The sequence below is a fragment of the Raphanus sativus genome, chromosome 8, assembly GCF_000801105.2.
Source record: "Raphanus sativus cultivar WK10039 chromosome 8, ASM80110v3, whole genome shotgun sequence".
Lineage (NCBI taxonomy): Eukaryota > Viridiplantae > Streptophyta > Magnoliopsida > Brassicales > Brassicaceae > Raphanus > Raphanus sativus.
Genome location: NC_079518.1, coordinates 23799984 through 23816145, shown reverse-complemented (window position 1 = coordinate 23816145; position 16162 = coordinate 23799984). Strand labels below are relative to the sequence as shown.

At 33.6% G+C, this 16162-nt stretch overlaps 1 protein-coding gene and 1 non-coding gene across 2 annotated transcripts; one reads left to right on the top strand and one right to left on the bottom strand.

Annotated features, from left to right (window-relative positions):
• Positions 1-603: 603 nt before the first annotated feature.
• Positions 604-1179, bottom strand: LOC108820582 (non-specific lipid-transfer protein 2-like). The gene has a single exon (XM_056992125.1). The coding sequence runs from the start codon at positions 1103-1105 to the stop codon at positions 812-814; it is 294 nt and encodes a 97-aa protein (XP_056848105.1). The 5' UTR covers positions 1106-1179; the 3' UTR covers positions 604-811.
• Positions 1180-15752: 14573 nt separating this feature from the next.
• On the top strand, positions 15753-15859 carry LOC130499338 (small nucleolar RNA R71). Its single transcript, XR_008938217.1, has one exon. It is a non-coding gene; the product is annotated as a small nucleolar RNA R71 (small nucleolar RNA).
• Positions 15860-16162: the final 303 nt, after the last annotated feature.

The following is a 16162-nucleotide window of genomic DNA, read 5'->3' as shown; positions in this document are numbered from 1 at the left end:
TGATTTTAGTATCTGGATACTCCAGAGGAATACCCGACTAAGGCCTAATGGCTGTCCATCAGACATCTGGGGATAGTCCGTGAAAGTTATCTAGGATGGCTGGGGATCGATGTTAATCCATCAGTGGCCATACACAGCTGGGACATGAACTTTTCCGTAGTAAACCCAAAAATCCTTTAAAATAGTCACCACAAATTCACTAGCAGCCGCATTTCGAATCATGCACCTATCAGATATGATCCTAAAATGTGGTCTGTTCACTTGCCACCAGACCACTAATGCATGGTTGCTGCCGAGATTGTTACTTATACAAAACATAACATGCCTCCTCAAAATAAATGACGAACATTATTAGTTAAGGATAATTTTGTGACATAAAGGTAACTGCTATCTGGCTTAGCTAGTTCTGAGAATATGACGGTTCCAAACCCCAAAATAATAATAGAATTGTTGGACTACAAATAAATTATATATGAGAAAAAAGAAAAACTAAAAGTTTCTTATATGAGAATTTGAATATCCTACCTCACGTGTTTAAACAAGTCCACGAATGATGTGAAAACTGATAGCTAGGAATTGAAATGTAGGATTAGCACAGAGACAGAGTAAACATATTTGGAAAATGTTTCAAAAGATAGAAACATACATAACATAATATACGTAGCATAACATGACATAACATTAAAGCATGATGATGATCATCATAATCACCACACACTATTATTCTAAACAGTAGTGTCGAGGACCTGACCCATTTTAACTAGTAATTAAACACTCATGATCAGCGAAACTTGTCACTAAATAATCATGATTAACAGTTTGGGGTTGCAACATTGCAACTGCTGGCGACTTTTTTGGCGTTTGGAGAGTTAACGTATTGGCGAAGGGCAGGGTTCCTCAGATACCCACAAAGGCATGGCTTCTGCTCTCTCAGCTTGGCGCAGCACGTTGCCGACGGCGGGGAAGCAGACATAAACGCCGACGAACATGAAGTCAGTTCCGTCGGCGAGCACGTCACTCCCTCTGCCATCGGAATGTTTTCCACCGTCACCAGGAGAAGCGCTGCAGCGAGAGCTAAAATGGAACCCCACATCACCTTCACCATGTTTCTTCTTCTTTGATTCTCTCTCTCTGTCTTTGTGGTTGTTCTGCTTTCAGTGATCTGTATGTTCAATGTCCAGTGAGAGTAACTTCTATTTATAGATAAGGAAAGTAAAGGCTTAGATTTCTTTTTATTTTATTCACCTTCTTATGATTATTATAATTACAATCGTTTATTAAGAGATCAAAACTAAATGTGGAGAATTAGTTAATTCATTTCTTGGTTAAGAACTTTCGTTCACTTCATAAAAATAAATCTTGAGCCTTGTTTATAAATATTGTAATTCCTGTGACATCGCGCGACATCTTTTTTTAATGAGTTTTTTGCGTAACGTATTATGATCTAACGGGATGAGTTAGCTCTACTGGTTAGAGCTTTGGAGGCCAATTGTCATCCTTTCGGGTTCGATGCCAGTCGGAGACGAACTGTCTCTTCTATATCACTATTAGTGGTACTGGACCTCGGCCCAGGTTAATGCCTTCCCAGGTGAAATGGACCGCTGCCTGACCGGACCCAGGGAATGACCCGCGAAGCAGGGAATCCTAGATTATCAAAAAAAAAAAAAACGTATTATGATCTTTTACAAGATATATATATATATATATTTTTTTTTTGACGGCAAACGGCTATTCTTTTACAAGATATATAAAGCTCGGTACGAGTATGACTGTATATGTTATATTCTCATAAAGAATTTGCAAAATTCTACCCTCTATTGCGTTGGCAACGCAGATATGAATTCATTATTTAGAATTAATATAAATATTCGAAAATAGAATCTATCGTCAAAGGCAGATCTAGAATTATATAGATGGAATCACAAACAATTTTTTATTGCATTTTAAATTTTGAGGGGACATACTATATAACTTAATGGTAAATACTAAAGAAAAAGTGCATAATTAGATGGAGGCACATGCCCCTATACACCAACCTTTGAGTTTGCCTCTGTCTACCATGGACTGCACAATTCTTAAAGATTGGTTTGAGTCCTTTCATACTCTATGATATTAATCAAAAAATAAAAAATATGATTTTCTATTCTAAACTTACAAGTTCACTCATTGTGAATTAATCCCTTCTAATATTGTATGTTTTTTAAAAAAGAACTTAAACTGTCTGTTTAATTTTGTAAACAAAAAATTATACATATATATATATGTATTCAAAACAATTAAACGTATCTAGTTTCCATGAAAAAAATATTTTCACTTAAAATTAATTAACCCCTCCCCTCATCCCTTTCCTTCCAAACATATATACCAAAAAGCATATTTATTTATTTAAAATATAATGATTTTAACTACGTGTTGGTGGTCGGATGGTAATATGGCGTTTCATAAATCTTAGGAGACTTACATTTAAATTTGTCTATACTCAGATTACCACAGCACGTGACCACTGAGGTATGTACACGCGTCCACAGTCCCCCGGGAATTAAATGCTGGATAATGATTTTGACCCTTTAATTTATTTCGACAATGTCGTTAATTTTTTTTGTCTCCATATATCTGCATTATTGTCATTTGAGACAACCGCTTTTGATAACACACACGTGGACTGCAGTTTGTGGTTCACATATTAACATGTATATTCTAAAAAAATCGACTTTTTTTAATTCTTACAAAATACTATTGATGATGGGAAAAATCGTTGAAAATACTAGGTGAGCATAATTGGCAGATAATCACTGATTTGACGGTCGTTATAAAAAAATCACTGATTTGACGGTTTTAAATCAAGCTAGATGATTTTAAAGTTTAAACCTTCTCATTTTGAAATAAGTGCAAGCTATTATCATTTTTATTACGTTCGTCGACGAAAAATAGTTTCAGCAGAAAAGAAAGAAATTGATACAGTAGTATATTAGTGTTTCAAAAAAAAAAAGATACAGTTATATTTAAAAAAGGATTTTAACACTAAAACCCCTCAACTAAATTTGTTTTAGGTAAAAACCCCCAAATTAAGTATTTAACGAAATAATCTCCAAACTAATTTTATTTAATGAATTAAATCTTCTTAGGGCATGATTACTAGTACAGTTAATAAATCTTTAGTTTAGGGATTTTTACATTAAGTAAACATAGTTGGAGGGTTTTATCATTAAAACAAAAAAAAATCCAAAATTTAATAACATTATCTAAAAATTAGTAACTTTAATTTTCAAAATTAGCATTTTTTAATTTATATAGATATGTGAGTCTGAGTTTTTTAAATCAACACTATATATGTATAAATTAAAAATGTAAAAACTGAAAAATAGAAAAAAAATTATCTAAAGCTTTACCTGTAATAAAAATTATCTAAAAATTAAAAATGTAAAAGACAAGAAAATATACCAAAAATTATATATTATCTAGTAACTTTAATTTTCAAACTTAGTATTTTTTAAAATTTCTATAAATATATGAGTCTGATTTTTTTTTTAAAAAAATCAACATTATATATGTATAACTTTAATTATACATTTTATTTATACATATATAATGTTGATTTAAAAAAAATCAGACTCATATATTTATAGAAATTTTTAAAAATGCTAATTTTGAAAATTAAAGTTACTAGATAAGATATAATTTTTTTTATTATATTTACTTTTCTTTTACATTTTTTTTAATTTTAAGATAATTTTTAATACAGGTAAAGCTTTTGATATTTCTTTTATATTTGTTGGGTTTTTACATTTTTAATTTATACATATATAAAGATTTAGAAAAAATCAGACTTATATATCTATATAAATTTTTTAAAAATGTTAATTTAAAAAATTAAAGTTACTAATTTTTAGTAATGTTATTATATTTTAGATTTTTTTTAATTTTAATGGTAAAATCCCCCAATTATGTTTACTTATTGTAAAAATCCCTAAACTAAAGATTTACTAGTAGTAGTGGTAATTATGACCTGAGAGGGTTTAATTCATTAAATAATGTTAGTTTATGGATTATTTCTTTAAATATTTAGTTTGAGGGTTTTTATCTAAAACAAACTTAGTTGAAAGTTTTTTACGTTAAAAATCTTTTAAAAAAGACTAAGTAAGTTTCTGCCAAAAACAAATCACTATCCACTGTCCAGTCATTTTTTGACAAAAAGAATCCACTATCCAGTCATCTAGAGCGTACGAACAACGGAAAATAAAAAAAAAAAATTTTAAATAAATGAATATCTATACGTCGGTGACCTAAATTTTCAAATGAAGTTACTAATATGCAGAAGAAGCGTGCGGTTCGAAAATGAACCTTACTCTAAGATTACTACTCCCTCTCTATCAATATAAGTGGGGTTTTATGATTTTTATTTTGTTTCAGAATAAGTGAAGTTCATACTAATCTAGATACAATTAATTGTCATTTGAAATCTCTAACCAATTACAAAATAGTGTATCTTTTTTTTATTGGTTGAGATAGTATTGTTTAATGCTATTTTATACAAACAAGATAAACCACATAAAATTTTGTGTTTTCTTAATCCTTGTGAAAAAATCTTAAAACTCACTTATAATGATACAGAGGGAGTATGTTTTTAATGTATGTTGTTGGTAGTTTGATAGTTTCCAGTTGTGTTCATAATGAATAGCATACATATTCAATTTGAGTGCATTTATTCAATAGGTTTTCTTTGAAAAGTCAAAAGACTTGTAATTGTTGTTAGTTGTTCCACTACGGACTACACTTTACTCTAGTGCCACCTCTTTGTATCTTGCGACAATGTGAATACCCACTTTGTACGATTTTTTGCACTCTGCACAATTTTATTTACCTAAAAAGTGGGTCCAGATGCATTGTTGTAAGCACTAAATTCATCGCTACTGGTGATTGGTGAGTCGTGTAACGGTTATCATCTAAACTATTAAAACTGAAGTACAAAATTGAATTAACCCTAACTTTTCTCTAATATTTACATTCCTATACCACTGATTTAATAAATCATTATTTAATAATATTTCGGAAAAATCGCATAAAAAACCCTGAAAGTGTCACATACTCGCACTTTAAACCTTGAAGTTTTTTTACTAACACTTTTAACCTCCAAAGTGATATTTGTGTCATAAAAAACCTCCAACCTAAAAAAATGACCTGTTTAATAGGTAAAAAGGTGATTTGTCAATTTTTTTTTCAAAAAATATTTATTTAATTTATAAAATAAAAAAAATTAAAGAAAAAATTTAAAATTAAATATAAATTCATAAAATTAAATGAATATTCAGAAAATTAAATAAAATTCAAAAAATTAAATAAAATTCAGAAAATTAAATAGAAATTCAAAAAATAAACAAAAATTCAGAAAATCTAATAAAATTAAATAAAAATTCAGAAAATTAAATAAAAATTCATAAAATTAAATAAAAATTAATTAAAACTCAAAAATTAGTAAAAATCATAAAAATAAAATAAAATTCAGAAAATTAAAAAATAATCATAAAAGTAACTAAATATCAGAAGTTAAATAAATTTTCAAATAAACAAATAACTAATATTAAATCAAAAGACATAAATTAAATAAAAGATCATAAAATTAAATAAAAATTCATGAATTTCACAAATAACAAATGTTTTTAACAACCATCAAATTGGCATTTTAATAGTGAAAATAGCATAATTCTTGTATTACACTCACTTTTAAACGATTAAAATGTCAATTTAATGGTTGTTAAAAACATTGTTATTTGTGAAATTCATGAATTTTTATTTAATTTCTGTCTTTTGGTTTAATATTAGTTATTCATTTATTTGAAACTTTATTTAACTTCTGATATTTAGTTAGTTTTATGATTATTTTTTTTAATTTTCTGAATTTTATTTTATTTTATGATTTTTTACTAATTTTTGAAATTCTATTTAATGTTATGAATTTTATTTAATTTCTGAATTTTTATTTAATTTTCTGAATTTTTATTTATTTATTTTTGAATTTTATTTAATTTTCTGAGTTTTATTTAATTTTTTGAATTTTTATTTAATTTTCTGAATTTTTTAATTTATATTTATTTTATGAATTAAATAAATATTTTTTGAAAAAACCGACACATCGCCATTTTTACCTGTTAAACAGGTCAATTTTTTAGTTTGAAGGTTTTTTATGACACAAATGTCACTTTCGAGGTTAAAAGTGTTAGTGAAAAAATTTTAGGGTTTAAAGTGTGAGTAAGTGACACTTTCAGGGTTTTTTATGCGATTTTTCCCATAATATTTCTATAATGTTGCCTCAATTAGTGATAACCAGTATATTTGTTCCGATGATACACACATATTACTCCAATCATATTAACTTTTAACTTCCTTTTTCGTTTATGAATATGTTTAATGGTGATATATTTTTATAACATAACATAACTAACCATTTTGGTTTAATGTACCAGAGATATTATAGGTCAAGCTAAGACATACGAACTGTTAGCAAGTCTATATAACCATTCTTATATTTTCTTGCAAAAGTCTATAACCATTATGTTAAATATTTTTCATATATTGAATAATACAGATATTTTAACATAATTACAATCGAATACTATTAATCTAAACAGAGTAGTTTTATGCATTCACTAACCCCTTACTTCGCTAAACCATGTGTTTGCTATACCATCCTATTAATTAAATTTTTACAGCGTAACCTTACAGTATTCAAAGCCAAACCAAGTAAACCAATAATCAGTTGTTTCATATATTCGCTAGATTTTAGCATTAACTTATTCATCATCATTTAAGGCGAGCATATCAGATATTTTACCTTTTTTTAATTGAAATATTTTGATTATTTTGGCTTTTGTGTGCTAAATTTATGTTAAATATATAGGCATGTGACTTATTATCCGTAAATATATAGGCTTGGGACTTATTATCCTTGATTCGGATTCGATCCGAGATCCACTCTAAATCCGCTACGAAATAGGATATTTAGGGTGTTTGGATCCAAATGCGTATAGTAAAATTTTGGATCCGTCAAAATCGAATATGAATATCTTAATTTTTAAATCTAGATATTCAGATTCGGATCTGCATTTTTAAAATATATTAGACCAAACTCCAAAATATTAGATCAAACCGAAACGAATATGGGCCCCACAATATTAATAAGTGATACACATGGATGCTCTTAGAATAGAGAAAATAGTGGCATTATACATATGATTATATTTGATATATTAATATTTATATATAAAATTAGTTTTATAATATTATATTTTTAATTTTAATAATATCATATGCATAAATTATTTAAAAAACATTTTATGTAACATTTATAGATTTTTATACTTAATAATATTTTTATTTTTTAAATTATTTTTACTGATCCCGACCCGGAACAAGATACTTGCGGATATTATAATGTCTAGACGGATACGTGCAAGGGCACGTATCCGGATCCAAATACTTTTTTTTTTGAAATACAGTCCAAATCCGAATATTATAATCACGGATCTAGATATTCTAAAATTTCCAGATATCCAAATATGTCCTAGACCTTAAAAATATATATCACCAATTAAAAATAATATATATTTATAAAAAAAAAACTTAGAACATACATCCGTTCGGGCGAGCGGGTCATGCTCTAGTCTAATCTATTAAAACTGAAGTACAAGTTGGAAATAACCCTAAATTTTCCTCAATAATTACATATATCTTTGCCATTGAATTAATTTTTTATTTTTAATAAAAAATCAAAATAAAACCAAACTGTTGAATCATTAATTTTCATGGAGCTAATATAGAAAACAATTATTCTCGACAGTATTTACCAAACCATTAATTCACAAACCAATTAACACATTTCTACCAAAATAATAGAATTGTTCACTAATCCAACTTAACTTCACGAAACTATTTTTCTCGACAGTATTTACCAAACCTCATGATTAGTTGGTTTACACCCTTATAAAAATTAATACCAAATGTCCACCCATGTAACTCTTCTTTTTTCACAAATATATGTTTTGCATTTTAAAAATGTTTATCAAATTTATTATTCTTTATGTGTGTTTAAAGCATCAAATAGATATACTACTCAAATTTTAGGTTACCCATATTATAAAAACACCCCTCCACACATTCTTCAAAATCATAACTAATGATTTTATTGTTACAAAATTTTGCTATTTATTTAAAATCATAAATAACAAACATAATCAGTTTTTATGACAAAAAATATTTAAGAATATTTCATATTTATTAAAACTCAATCATTTGTTAGTTAAATCATAATCTTTCTATATAATTGGACTAAACTATTTTCAGTAATCTATGCTATCTTTTTTTCTGACAACTCTATACTATCAATATTCTAAATGAAACCATATACAATAGATTTAGCATTTAGATAATACTTTCTATAATCTAGCTAAACAAAAAATATTATATTCACAGTAGTATCATCAATACTATTGATTTATGCAGACGACTAAATATAGGAAACATAGACCTCAACTATTTTGACTGATTCATTAAATATATTATAACATTTATACAAAAAAATACTTATAAAAACGTAAAAACAAATATCCGCGAAGTCTCATGGATCAACCACAAGATATATGTTTAACTTATAAATATATGAATATCATTTATATAAAATAAAAATTAACTTACAAATTAAAAATAAATACCCGCTCGGGCGAGCGGATCAAACTCTAGTTCCTTATTATTGCTTGCCGTTATGTTTGAGATTCTAAGAGCATCTCCAACCCAACTCTATATTTTCCTTCAAAATGGAGTAAAAATGATTTTGGAGTAAGAAGTGCTCCAACCCAACTCCATATCCCACTCCATAATGAAATTTACTCCATAAATGGAGTAATCTATTTTTTGTTTGTTCATTACTCCATTATAGAGTGAAAAAATGGAGTAGGGTTGGAACATTTTTACTCTATTTTCACTTTTACTCCATTTTGGAGGAAAATATGGAGTTTTACATTGGAGATACTCTAAGGATCCCTCTCAGAATCCAACTGACCAAGGAAAAGTTTCAATCTATGATGTTGATGCAAGCAAGATTGAGGTCTGTAAAGAGGATGTTGTGTTTTATTTGTTTCTAAAAACAATCTATTATATTAGTTATAAATCTAACAACTTAGTAATTAGTCATAGTAGCACGATCGAATTTGTACAAGTTGAAATTGATATTTTTCATGTTCAAGTTACTAATATAGTTATGAATTTGCATTTACTCTTTTTCTAGCAAAAGGATTCTCTTAGCAAATCAATGATCCAATACAATACATATAATGACCAATAGTTAATCAAATGTATTTTTTTTTGTTACAGTGTGAACTTAGGAATGAAATTCAAATAATAATATAGTTATTGTTGAGGATTCATCCTGTAATCTTAGCTCAATTCAATAATCATCTCAAGCCTAAACGAATCTAATCAAGAGTGAATCAAGTATAAAGAGATAACTCATGAGACTTTGTTTACCCGGTGTTCACCTTCCTCCTCAAATGTGATTACAGAGTACATCACCGGAGGTTTCTCTACTCTTGTCCCCCCCTCTCGATTACATCTAATCGGAGTTACAACAAGTATAATAGAGGAAGAAGATCAAGCTCTGAGCTTAGATAAACTGAGAATCACATCTCTCTCTCTCTATCTCTCGCTCACTCTCATCTTGAGCTCTCTCGCTCACTGTGTCTGTTTCGCCTTGTCACGAGGAAGACGACGACGAAGATATCTTGAGCACAAGCTAATTACCTTTTTGACCTCATTTAATGTAAACAAAGGAACCAGCTCACGTGTCTTTCACATGATCCCTTAGAGCTTGAGTAAACCTTCTGCTAGAACTAGAGGCTTTATCATTAGATCAGATGACACTCTCACAGTTATGAATTTGCATTTATTCTTTTTCTGCACGATCGAATTTGTACAAGTTGAAATTGATATTTTCATGTTCAAGTTACTAATTGGAGTGGAAGTCTCCTTGGTCCAGTGGTTTTACCAAGGGTTCATTAATGCTTTTATAACATGGGTCTGAGTTTCAATTTTCAGAGAAGGCGGAATTATGCGAATTAAGGGAGAAAGGCTTATAAGAGTTCTACAACATGGTACAAGCAGTACCGTCAAGCGTGGATCCCATAGAACAGCTCAGATGATGCAGTCAGGCGTGAATCCTCATACGGTAGGTAAAATTGTCGGCTGTACAATCGTCTGTAATATTACTCATAGTTGTAATAGCATATGTTGGTGTGTTGTCGTTTAAGGTCTGGGTCAAGTGTTGGGCTTACACAGATTGTGACAACTATAGGAAATGGTTGGGCTTAGAGTTTTGAAGCCCACGAGGAGCGTGTGTTCGACACTTCAGTGAGCTAAAGCTTGAGTTTGTTATAAACCATTTGGGACCCACATGCCATTAGATCGCCTTCTACATGGTCTAAACAGAGTGTAGAGAGAGAGAGAGAGAGAGAGAGAGAGAGAGAGAATTACAGTGAGTCTATAAAGAGATTACACACAGAGGAAGGAGAAAGAAGAAGATCAAGATAGAGAGATTGAGGAAGAGATCATATCGCTTCAGATCACAGTGCTTTCTCTAGTTCACGGTTACTAGTCTTCGGCGTCGGAAGGCTCAGGGGCTGACATAGTGTCATCCTCGTCGTTGATGTTAGGAGTTTGGAGGCTCCTAAGTCAAATGATAGTATAGTGGTAGTAAGTTGTCGAACCAAATCTGAGGGATTCAAATACAGAGAGAATGCAAGTATTTGCCTAATCTAAGTGCAATCAGTGAAATTGATGGTTTTTAAACTAAGACTAGAATGCAAGTAATAGAAATGATACTTTTAAGCTATTGGAAATGAGAACTCATGGGTATAGGGATTTCAGACCTTGGGTGATCAAGTTTCGAACTAAGGATGACAAATGAATCAATCAAACTATTAACCTTAAGCCTAGACACAATTCTAAGCAAGCTCTATGTCTAGATGAATGCTCATTTGCTAACATGTCTCAAACATCAAATGTCTTTGGTTGAATAACATGCAAGCAATCATTACTAACAAGTCTATTAGCTATCTTAGCATCTTTAACAACAAATCTCTTTGGCAAAGTACACTAAAAGCCTAGGAGAGTTGACTCAGACATTTCATCAAACACCTTTTGGGTGGGAAATGCCTAGAGATCACCCTTTGAGTGGCCTACTCAAATGATGCATTAAGATCACTCTACTAGCAAGGAACAAGTATGATCTACACCTAAAACATCCTAGAACTAGCCTAATCACCCTTAATCACCCTAACCCATGAATCCAAAAGGTGATTACTCACTAATCTCCATGATTCCTCTTAAACCCATGATGGATTTCAGATGAATCATATAGAGAAATAGAAGAGAAATCACAAGAACAATCACAAATCAAGCCAAAAATAAATCTTTTTCTTGAGAGAGTTTGTGTTCTTCAATAGATCAAAGATTATCTGCCAAAAGGTGGCTACAACATACTTAAACATTAGGTTTTTCAGTGCAAAAACGTGCACAATAAATTGCAAAAAGGTCCTTCAAAAATAATAAAATCGTGCAGCTGGTGACGCGGAGCGACCCCAGAGAATCGCTCCAGCACGTCGCTCTGGCTTCGGGAGCGACCTCGGGTGGTCGCTCCGAGGGGTCGCTCTGACTTTGTTTCTTCGTGTCTCCGAGTGATGAGAACGCGAGCGACTTGGAGTTATCGCTCTGGGAAGGTCGCTCTGAGAGGTGGGGCACAGCGACTCCGTAGGGTCGCTCCGGGAAGGTCGCTCCAGTGCTTTGCTCGTCCAATGATCACCTTTTTCACCTCTTTTGAGCTCCAAACACATCCAAATGTCTCCAATAACTTCACTTGGCACTCCAGTACCTAATAGAGACTTATGCATGCAAAATGCAACCTAGACATGTCTAAATCCTATTCTATATGATGAAAATGCATATGAAAGAATAGCTAAAACAATGCAAATATGCAAGATATCAACTCCCCCACACTAGTCCTTTACTTGTCCACAAGTAAACTTTCAAGAACCAAAGAGAAGAAGTTTGAAAATGGGGGCTCACAACCAAAAGAAACTCTTCTTAGTTCTCAACCTAACAACCTTGCATAATCATACCAAATAGCAAGAGCAAAGATTTTATCCATCTCTAACTTCTCTAGGCCTATCTCAGCTCCTTTGATCTCTACACTCATTAACCATGTATCTACAAACCACAAATCCACATCTCTCTAACATTTATGAAGCAAACTCAATAGACATCTCACAAATGGTCAACTGGTCCAAGTCATTTGGTTTGGTAAGACAAAGGCTTTAATGCAAGTGAAATCAGAGGTTCAAAAAAATAATCTTTTAAGGTGGTTTACTCTCAAAACACAGTAGCTTTGACATTACACATAATATATCTAAGAAAGGGATCAACTCATGCATACAATGCTCAATCTCCATTGTTCTACCCTTTCCCAAACATACAAGATATTTAATTATTCCTCAATGTCAAACCCAACTCACATCTCTCACCAAAAGATCCCAAGAACATTCTTCACATCAGACTCTTTCTTTTTGAAATCAATAAGGGATTTTTCACAATTTTAAAACAAATCATAGCTCCTAACAACTTTGCTAGCCCCCTTTTTCATTCTTTTTTTTTTCTTTTTTTTTCTTTTTTTTTCTTTTACTTTTTTTTTTATATTTGGGGGCCAAGACTTTTCACAATAAGAGCTAGATACTTCTCCACTTATCCCATAAAGACTAATCATTTAAGCACAAAGAGTCAAACCTTTCATATTCCCAAATCACAATCACAACACTCACCCCCTTCCTATAGCTAGACAACAGAGTGACTAATCTAGCAAGAATGGAGACTAAGCATTGTCGTTCCCAATACTCTCAACATTATGCACATGTAAAGCTTTCTAAAGAGGCCTCACTCAACAAATAATGATGGTTTAAAAAGGAGGTATGGGTTTTGGGAGTGGAGTACCACTTGAGTTTGTCAAGAAGATTGGTAAAAAGGATGGGACAACTCAAGTGTGTATATCCATGACTTAGTACACAAGGGACCATATGCAAGAGACATTAAAACAGGAGCTTGCTTCAAAGAGAGAGTATCAACAGTCAAATGAGTTTCAAGAGGAGCCTTCAAGGCGCGAAGTTTACAAGCTTTCTAAAGGGTGCTCAAGCTACTTGTCATGATTACAAAGGTCAACAAATTCAGTACTTAGCATGAGCTCTTTACAAGGTTGAAATCCCCCTAATGCATGAATGCAACCTATATGCTTCTAGACTCAATCCTAAAAATGCAAATGATGCAACTAAATGATTCTTTTTGTGTTTTTCAATTTTTTTATTTTTTTGGATTTTTCTAATGCAAATAAGAATGTAATATGCAATGCATGAGACTCAAAATCATGGAAACAAACATGATCAAATACTTGGTACCTCCCCCACACTTAAATCACACAGTCTCTGTGTGAGTGAGGTACCCAATGGAAATGTGAAATACAACGAAAAGATGGGAGAAAGGAAGTTTCCAGTTACCTGAGACGGGAGCGAGGTGTAAGGGTCGATGTGGTAGGTCGCTCCCAGCTGGAGCGACCTCATGACGTCGCTGCCGATACCTCGCTCCACGGTCAGTTCCGCTCCGGAGGACACGAGCGACCTCTGGGGGTCGCTGTGGGCAAGTCGCTCCCAGCTGGAGCGACTTCTCTCCCTCGCTCCATGACCTCGGTCTGATTTCCGATTTTCTGCTCCACACCTGCACACAACTTCATTTTCCCATTGTTTTATGTAGTAAGATGAAAATGTAAACACTAATGCAATATATACAAGGATACTCATGGGACTTCCTCCCAAGTGAGCTTGTTTTAAGTCTCTAGCTTGACTTTGCCTCCTTTGGATCAGGCTGGACTAGGTGCAGAAAGTGGAGTTGACACCCCATCTTCCTCAGGTGGTAGCTCATCAAAGTGATAATCAGCAGGAGAAGGATTCATCTCTTCAATGGTGAAGGCTTGTCCAAATACAGTGGGGTTCCTCATCTTCTCCTTGATGTCAAAGTGGAGGATGTTCTCCTTGCCCAAATGGAGGTCAATCTTCCCTTCCTTCACATTCACAATAGCTCCTGCAGTAGCTAAGAATGGCCTTCCAAGAATCAATGGGTCTTGAGCCTCCTCACCCATCTCAAGCACAACAAAATCTGTAGGTATCTCATACCTTCCAATCTTCACAGGGAGGTTCTCTAGGATGCCCACAGGGTACTTCACTGAACGATCAGCCAACACCAGAGAGAGTCTACACTTCTTGTATTGAGTGAAACCAAGCTTCTTTGCCACAGACAAAGGCATCAAGCTGACACTAGCTCCCAAATCGCAGAGACATTTCTCAAATACCATAGGTCCAAGAGCACAAGGGAGTGTGAAGCATCCTGGATCCTCTAGCTTCTCTGGAGCATCAAGCCTCTGAATGATGGCATTGCACTCATGACTCAGAACCATCATTCCCTCCATCTCCTTCTTCTTAGCAGCTACAACATCTTTCAGGAGTTTGCTGTATTGAGGAATCAGCATGAAAGCATCAATGATGGGCATTGTAACCTGAGCTTCACTCATCTGCTTCTCAAACAAAGCCTTGTACTTCTGTAGCAGCTGCTTCTTGAATCTACCAGGGAATGGAAGCTTTGGTTCATAGGGAGGGGGGACATGAGAGCTCTCACTTGCTGGAGCAGCAGATTCACCATCTTTTGTTGTTTTCTTCTCTTCTCCAACCTTTCCTTTACCCTTGGCTTTCACAATCTTCTCCAAGATCTCAGCATCTGTCTTCTCATCAACAATGACCACTTCATCATCTAGGTTGATGGCCACCTCCTCACCTTGTTTCTCAGCATCCTTGGTGAGGGTTACAGGAGTCAACTGCTTACCACTCCTAAGTGTGACAGCTTTTGCTTCTTTGGGGTTTTGATCTGACTTTCCAGGTAGAGATCCTTGCTGGCGGTTCTGGTGGGAGCTCATGGAAGCAAACTGATTCTCCAAATTCTTGACAGAAGAAGCAAGGTGGGAGAATTTGTTGTTGAGCTCATTGTAGCCCCCATCAATCTTGGAGTGAAGGTTCTTCAGCTCATAGCCCACATGCTTCTCACTTCTAGTCTGAGACTCCAAGATCTGTTTCAGTAAGGCATCAGTGCTGCTCTGTTGAGGGGCAGAGGAGCTAGGAGAGGAGTTTTGCTGAGGCTGATAGTTGCTCTGCTGGTTGTTTCGAGGCTGATAACCACTCTGCTGGTTGTTTGAATAGGGCTTTTGTTGGTAGTTGTTGTACTGAAAGTTGGGTTCCTTCTTGTACCAGCTACCATTACTGTTGATGAAACACAGTTCTTCTTGCCCTTCCAAACCCTCAACCTCATTGACAGTAGGAGGTATCTCCTGGCTTGGGTTGCCAACAAAGTTCACCTGCGCTTGTGTGGCCTTATCAGCAATGAGTTTGTCAATCTTCTCCTGAAGAGCCTTTATCTCATTCCTTGTTTGATTGTCATCACCTCTGCTGCTTCTGTCATGGTCTCCACTGTAGACTGCATCACTCTTAACCATGTTGTCAACCAGAGCCTCTGCCTCTTCCTCAGTTCTCCCCAAAAAGAACCCATTGCTAGCTGTATCCAGTCTGGCTCTGTACTTAGGAAGAGCACCTCTGTAGAATGTGCTCAGCAAGCTCTCCTTAGAGAATCCATGGTGTGGGCACTGAGCTTGGTAACCATTGAATCTCTCCCAAGCTTCACTGAATCCTTCCAAGTTCTTCTGTTGGAAGCTGGAGATCTCGTTCCTCAACTTAGCAGTTCTTGAAGTAGAGAAGAATTTCTCCAAGAATGCCCTTTTGCAGTCTTCCCAAGTGGTGATGGAGTCACTTGGTAGAGACTTCTCCCATTGACGTGCCTTATCCCCAAAGAGAAAGGGAATAGCTTGAGCTTTAAGGCATCCTCTGACACACCATTAGTCTTTGACATACCACAGTAGCTGTCAAACTTATCCAAGTGATCAAATGGGTCCTCCACAGCCAGACCATGATACTTGTTGTTCTCTATGCAGTTTAGCAGTCCTGACTTGATCTCAAAGTTGTTAGCAGCCACAGCTGGT